At 39.7% G+C, this 7,755-nt stretch overlaps 1 protein-coding gene across 1 annotated transcript; it reads right to left on the bottom strand.

Annotated features, from left to right (window-relative positions):
* On the bottom strand, window positions 1–1,606 carry LOC125312825 (MATH domain and coiled-coil domain-containing protein At3g58270-like). Its single transcript, XM_048272447.1, has 3 exons — window positions 1,491–1,606; window positions 1,253–1,401; window positions 1–824 (listed from the first exon to the last, which is right to left on the bottom strand). Exons 1-3 carry the CDS (start codon window positions 1,604–1,606, stop codon window positions 1–3), a joined length of 1,089 nt encoding a protein of 362 aa, XP_048128404.1.
* Between the last annotated feature and the right edge of the window lie 6,149 nt (window positions 1,607–7,755).

Raw genomic sequence — 7,755 nt, 5'->3', positions numbered from 1 at the left:
TTAGCAGAATTGAGCTTTCAAATTTGACCAAGCAGTGATGGATTTATACATTCTTTCCACGGCTATTCTCTTCTTTTCCTCCTCAACCTCCGCTACTTTCTTCTGCTCATCTTTATACCCCGACTTTGCTTCTTCGGCCTTGACCAGCAAGATCTCCCAGTCTGAGAGAAGTTTGTCCCTCCTAGACTTCACTTCCTCCTCTTCCTTGATGAGGTCGTCCATCAACTGCTTATACAAGACGTGAGTCTTGTGACATTTCTTCATTGTAGAGAGCTTTTGATCCTTTTGTAGTTTATGCAGCTCAATATCAGTATTGTCCTGCTCAAATGTTGAGAAATCGAAAGTGAAATCATTGAAATTGGCCCCGAATGCCTCAATTGCTATTTGTTGCTCAGACGTTAATCTAGTTTTGGCCGAGCTTAAAGTTGACAGTGCCTCAATTAGGCTCTCTTTCATCTTCAATTTAAAGAGATGTGAAAGGCCTTCCTTCAAGGACTGCTTAGCCTTCTCAACTTCTTCTAAGCTAGGAATTTCAGCCCTCGAGTCACCATCTTGGTGGCAGGAACTTGATCCTACACTAGCACCATTAGTCTCAGCACCATTGATGAGCTCCTCCAGACCATTAAAATAGGTGTCAAAGCTATCTGTTGGTCTAGCTGGCTGAATATTCACCGAATCATCAGCTGCTAAGACGCAAACTTCGGCTTTAATCACCAAAGTGTTATTTGCTATGAATCCCCGCCTAGGATCACGAAGCAAAGTCAACGGCATGAAGCTTGAGTAACCCCAGGGATTCTCGCTCGTAGTAAAATAATGTTGCGTCTCTGCAGAATTCACGAGACAGGGCGACGGAATTAAAAAACTTCCTTACAACAGCACCAGAACATGATATGTGGAAGAAAAATTGGAGACCATCAAGACCTAGAATGTTGTATTCTATCCAAAATATTGGCAGCAGAAGAAGCAAACACCTCCCCATGATCAGCTTAAGCAACCATATTCCTTCAGAAGTCTATAAACTGACAATTCTAGAAGTTCACCAGCCTTAATGAAATACAGATTCTCTCCCTCATCGCAACATCTCTCTTTCTATTCCTTCTCACCTAGTCTTTCCTCATCTAAACTCGCTCTCTCTTCTTCAAGTCACAACATTGATCTCTAGAAATCTAGATGCACCATCAATCGTACCATACAAATGGATTAAAAAAGAACAAGAGATTACAAGAAAAGTCAATCCAGTTCAAGAACGAACCTATTTTAATAGAGCGAGCATTATTGATTTGATCGATCACACTCAAGCTGAACTTGGTCCACCCATTTGGCATCGCCGCAGGATCAGCGGCCTGGAGGTACATCGACAAATGCAGCGAGCCATTCCCATTGGGGTATACCAGAATGATCCTGCTCATAAAAGGATCAGACGGCACAAGAATCACTTGGGAACACGACAGCGCAAAAGTACAAAAAAAAAATAGCAAATTTTGAAGTACCATGGACAACCAGAAACTGTGAATGCTTCAGAAAAAAGACTCGGCGAGATCAGCTCGTTGAAGTTGCTGATCTTCCACGTGAATTCTCCCCGATTGACATCAGTTTGCGCATACATTTGTTTTTGATGGGATGCTGCTTCTGCACGATCAACTTTCGCAAACAAAACAGTAATCTTTCTTCTTAGCCGACGCTCTAATTTCGGAGGAGGAGGAGGAGGAGAGTTTCTTCTATCACAGAAAAATCGGGAATGGTTTACTATCTCTCAATCTCACGAGTTTTATTCAAATGAAAAGTTCTATACGATTCTAAAAAGTTGTAAACATAAACGAGGAAGAGATTTGCTATACGATAACTATCTAAAATAACAAGATAATCAAATCCATGATCAAAGGAAGATATGGTGAATCTCATGGGTATACGCATAATCAGGAGAGACATGAAAAATTAAGGTAAATATCATAATTATCTTTAAAAAGTTTAAGGGAATATCATAATTATCTCTAACAAAGTTAGCAGGTCCTGGATTGACAATTATCGTGCCAAAGTCATATCAGCCTCAAGAGAAGATTAAATTGATGATATTCCATTGGCTATGACCATATTTTTCAATTTAATTTGATTGATTACATTTTGTTGACGGATTATTGCAATTTCTAAATAGATTTTATGATAAGTTGAGGATATTTTTTGTCACACTGGTGGGTTGATTTTGTGTGAGCAAGTAAATTTCATGTCATAAGGAGTAAATTTTTCATATTTAATCATGTTACACAAGTCGTGTTGTGTCAATCCCTTAATTTTCGGGTCAAGTTCATGTTAGTTTGTGTCAAGTAGATTGACACCGATAAAGTAATTACATTATGTTCCAGCTGACTTATTTTGTAGTATACCCTTATGTTGACACTACACACGACCCGTGAACATGGATTGCCACTCTTTTTTTTTAATTTCCATAGGCATCCCCTTTGTTTAGGTATTTATGCAAAGAATGTTGGCGCTTTATCAGTGAAGCGCAAAGGTAGCTTAGATGATGTTTATTGCCTGACATGCTTCAGCATTAGGAGTCATGCTATGAATAGGCCCTCCATTTGCCATAACTCGTGATTTAGGGTCCGTTTGTTTCGCAGAAAATAAGTAATTTGAAAAATATTTTCCTAAAAACGATCGATTGTATTGCTTGGAATAATTACCTAATGAAAATTATTTTCATCATCGTCAACAATTTATGCTTATATATTTGCATGAACAATGAGAATATGGTTCGTTGATTCATTTTTATAAACGATATAGGCGATTATTTTTAAAAATATATATTCTAAATTACTTATTTTTCTCGATACAACCGAAGTTTTAGTTGTTATTCTCTCTATATCTGGATAATATTCCTTTGTTCTTTCTTCGAAACCCCCTCCCTTTTCCCGAAACCCACTTTTTCCTTCGGGCCACTTTTCTCGGGCATTAGTGTCGCGGTCCGACTTTTCCCAATTCCATGAACACACGAAAGTAAACCTCCGCAGGAGAAGCGTGAGGGATGTGATGCAAATGATATGACTGGATCACGAGTGTGGTGTCGGAGAGTTTATGTTTGGAATCGATTTACGAAAGGAATATCACTTGAAAGATGTGCGAAGGCAGGATTGGCAACTTATGCACAAATTAATCGGAAGCTTATGCCGCTCTCTTGATGATGATCAAAAGAAATTGAGATATTTATAAACACGCCAATGGAAGCCCTAGATACATGAACAAAAGGGCGAAATAAATCAACTTAGAAAGATATGAGACAAAGCAACATGACAACAGCTGGAAAGATATGAGATAAAGCAACACGACAACAGCTGGACTGCAATGTTTCCTTCTTTTTCTTTTTCTTTTTCTTTTTATTTTTCTTTTTCTTTTTAGGATAGGGACGCAATGTTACTTTGACAAAAAGAAAAAAAAAGGAGTTTAAGTGTTTAAGAATATTTCTACAAAATAGGATGTCCTTTTCTCAGTAGATTGGTCATATTATAGCATATTCATTGTCATGAAAAATGGCCTGACCAGGGCAGGGATTGCCAGCAAGTGACTTAGGATAGTAATAAGATCCTCAACTCAAATTTTTTGGGGGCATGTTCATTTTGGATTAAGCAAAAGTAAAGCGTACTCTTTTTTTTTTTTTTGGCATTTCGGTTAAAATTTAAACTATTATTGGATAATTTAAAAAGATAATGAAATCTATGTGCGAACAACATTTACTTGTGGAAATTTCAGGTGATTTGATTAACCAAAACCCAAACTATGTAAGTCATAACAATTAAATCAGAGGTTCAGTGAAGGAGAGTGCACTGAAACGGCACGTCTTGATTACATAATGAGTTTTGCTGCGCAAAGCAATAATAGTGTGGAGATTAATGAGATATGATGATGCAGAATGAAGAGAAGGGAACTTGCCCATTACGCTGAAGGGTTGCATGGAGAGAGAGAGAGAGAGAGAGAGAGAGAGAGAGAGGAGATTTTGTTTGATTGCACGAATGAGTTTGTTAACAAGAAATCCCACGTGAAGTGACTAATGAGATATTGAGATGGTTATATGCCTAGTTAGTCATAATTCACATGTTTGAACTTTAGATGCGTTTGTTTGATTGGTAAGTGTTTTTCAAAAATTAGTTTTCCAACCTTTCACCCCTTTGGTTTGTCGAAATTGACTTAATCAACAGAAAATACTTTTCAGTCAATGAAAAATTCATGCTAAAATTAGGAAAATGAATTTCTAAATCTGAAGAGGTGAAAATACTTTCCAGAATTACTCATCTCAATTTTTTAAAATTTTATTTTATTTTTTTCTTTTCTTTTCTTTTTTCCCTTTCTCCCTCCGTTGGTAGCCGGACCTTGGGGACGACCGGTGGCCGGTCACAGATGCAGGCCGGCGAGCTTGAGCTCGCCCATGGCCCCGGTCAACTAGTCCCAACGGAGGAAGAAGGAAAAATAAAAATAAAAAAAATAAAAATAGTTATTTGGAAATTCGATTATTTCCTGGACGGAGATAAGGTGATGAAATTGAAATCACTTTTCAAATAAGATCCAAACATCAAAAAACGTTTTCAGTTAAATACCACCGAACAAATAAAAACTAACCATTCTTCTGAAAAATGATTTCTCGGAAAGTATGTTGCATCATCATAAAATTTTACCCGGATCCTGGATGGGTCGGGATATGAATTCCCTCTCGACGATGAGTAGTGGGCATCTGCACAAGCATAACCGTAACTCGGCGATCACTTTGGCCAAAGTGGTTTACTGATGATTAGAAAGAAGTACAGAAACATGCTTCCGAAGTGGATTTGATGTTCCATTTAACTGTGGAGAACTCGCAGTTTCCTACTTCCGGAGTGGATTTGTTGGCGGTTGCAACTTTTCCCCTCTAAAAACGTTTACAACCTCATGTAGTCTCTTGCCGCCATGTGAGCTTGTTATGTTCAACTATCAAAGCTCTAGATCCTCCAATAGCATAGGTGAGGGTCGCCCTCACACAGACGAGGCCCGGCAAGATCGCCCTGGCCTGGGCAAGGGTCGGCCTCGTCAAATATGGTGAGGGGGCCTTGTCGGCGCTCGTCCTCACCTAGGTGCTGCTCAATGAGGCCGACCCTTACCAACCCCCGGCAAAAAGAAAAGGGAACCTAGAAAAAAATTCAAAAAATTATAAAAAGAATTTTCCACATCAGCACCGATCATGCCACATAGGACGGCGAGTATTTACGACGGTGATTTTCGATCTAAATTGGCCCGAAGGACTGAATTGGTAACAATGTAAAAATATTTAGAACTAAATTGGTACAATTGAAAGATTTAGGATTAAATTGGTATCAATACAATAATCTTAGGACTTTTTTTTTTTTTCCACAATGATGGGTGAATAGTGTTTCCTGATTTTTCTCCATAACGTAAAGAGACCACGAGTACCTACATTGACCAGGTCCGCAACAATTTCCAAACATAACCTCACACTTTTGTTGAGCCCAGGAGTTACAAAACTGAAAACACCAGCTACTAAAGTCACGTGACTTTATCGATCTTCGTTAAATTATCAAAGACCGGCGGAGGCGGCCCTCTCCTGACGCCAGAGGAAAAAAAGAAGAACGAAGAATTAAGAATGTTCGAAAAAAATATTAGAATATATATTTTTTAAATTATCCACGTCGATGCTGGCGGTGCCATATAGAACGTCCAATGTCTATGTCAGCGATTTCCAGTCAATATGACTGAATTGGCAAAATGTGAAAGTTTAAGACCGAATCAGCAAACTTAAAGGATTTTTTACTGAATTGGCAAAAATACGAAATTTTTAGGTATTGTTCCACAATTTTGCCCCATTAGGAGTAGTCTAGAAATTTAGTCTATTTAACGACACGACAATCTGTTATCGGGCATTGAAAGAGCAGTGTTTGCTCATTTAAAACGTCTACTGACTTACGATCTCAGCATACCTAACGTTGCTCAAATAAAAGAACCACGTGAATCAACCCGAGCGATCGATATCAGAAACTTCTCTTGCAAGTTATTCAAATCGAGACCATCTACTACGAGGTCACATCTCTCCAACAAAGTAGGAAGGCATCCCAAGATCTCCAACCAAAGAAGCGAAGCAAATCCTTGACTTTGTTCCTCCACCTTTCCAAGGACCAGAACCATCGAATGTTCAAAGACTTCACCATTCTTCTTCATCAGACATGTCTTTCTTAGCCACCCACCAGCGAAAATTGGGAGTTCACCCATCACGTAATGATTCACATGCGTTTTAGGGAAGTTTGAACTTTGAATCGAGAAGGGAAGATGGATGTTTCCAATTGGGTTCCTTCCCCCTTGTCTCTCCAGCACACATTCATGGTCCAAAATCATCCATGGAGTCTCCAGTTAATTTGCACCGTCCAATTCGGTCGCCATTCTACAGCACGGCCGAGCCTGTCCGAGAAGTTTCCCCACCTCGAACGGTCTTGAGCTTCGTAGAAACACTTGCCTAGACACAACGTATCAAACAAGTATTGACGTAGGTTTATCATGCTAAACTGAGCGAGTCGAACACCAGGAATTTATCGGATCCGGTAGCCCCGACAACAAGCTTGACGTGCCCATATGGTTCTTGTATTGGGGAAAATTATCCAAAGAGTCCTAAACTTATTGAATTTTTACCAAGTTAGTCATAGACCTTTCAATTTTGCCAACCGAGTCCTAAACCTTTTCACATTTTACCAATTGAATCCTAAACATTTTTATACTTTGCCAATTAAGTTAAGTCAATCCGGCCAATTTTATTAAGAATTGCTAATGTTGACGTTGGCCTTCTTATGTGGCACGGCGGCTTTGATGTGGACAATGATTAATAATACTTTAATTTATTTTTTTTATTTTTAGTTATTTTTTTCCTTTCTTTCTTTCTTTCCCTTTCTTCTTCCCTTTGCCGGTGGCCGGCCGCCAGCCAGAGGAGATGGATGGCTAGTCGGACTAGCCTCACCTATGGGGGGCGAGGCTAGTCTACTGGGCCACCGGCAAAAGGAAGAAGAAAGGGAAAGAAAGAAAAAAAAATCACAATATATTAAAATATGATTAAAAATTATCCACGCCAATACCGGCATTATCACGTAGGATAATCGGCGTCCACGTCAGCCAATACTAACCAAAATTGATTGGACAGACTTAATTGATAGAACATGAAAATATTTAGGACTTAATTAGTAAAAATGCAATATGTTTATGACTTTTTGGACAATTTTCCCCTCCTATTTTGTGATTGAGAGTCTGGAAAATGAGTTTACATACTTGTATGCAGATGAATTCTTCATTATCCCACCATAACCCGACACTCTTCGAGCATCCATTCGGGGACTAATTCACCCCCGGCCGGTTTAAGGCCCACGAAATGAAAGGCCGAGATACGCCCGGTCCATGACGAGCTCGACATGGACACGGGTTTCCCTCGTCTCGTGCACTGTGCACCGAACAGTTGCCGAGGGGTGAGCGGCCGAGCGGGCCCCACAACCCCCTTCCGGAGAGAATGGAGCCATTAGAATTGCAGATTCAGATCTTCCTTCTCCCCCCAAAAATTAGGGGACCACAAGAAAATATAACACAGACGAGAGACCGTGTACAAATGACCTACGTGGTTCTTGAATTTCCAAGCCACCGGAACGTGTGGCTCCTGATGCTTCCTGACCCCCAATAAAGAAACGAGCGGCTCACACCCAACCCCAAAATATCACATCCTCGCAGGGCACAACACTAGGCAAA

The sequence above is a fragment of the Rhodamnia argentea genome, chromosome 1, assembly GCF_020921035.1.
Source record: "Rhodamnia argentea isolate NSW1041297 chromosome 1, ASM2092103v1, whole genome shotgun sequence".
Classification (NCBI taxonomy): Eukaryota; Viridiplantae; Streptophyta; class Magnoliopsida; order Myrtales; family Myrtaceae; genus Rhodamnia; species Rhodamnia argentea.
The sequence above is the reverse complement of the archived record's forward strand: the minus strand, read 5'-3'. Positions and strand labels throughout refer to the sequence as shown.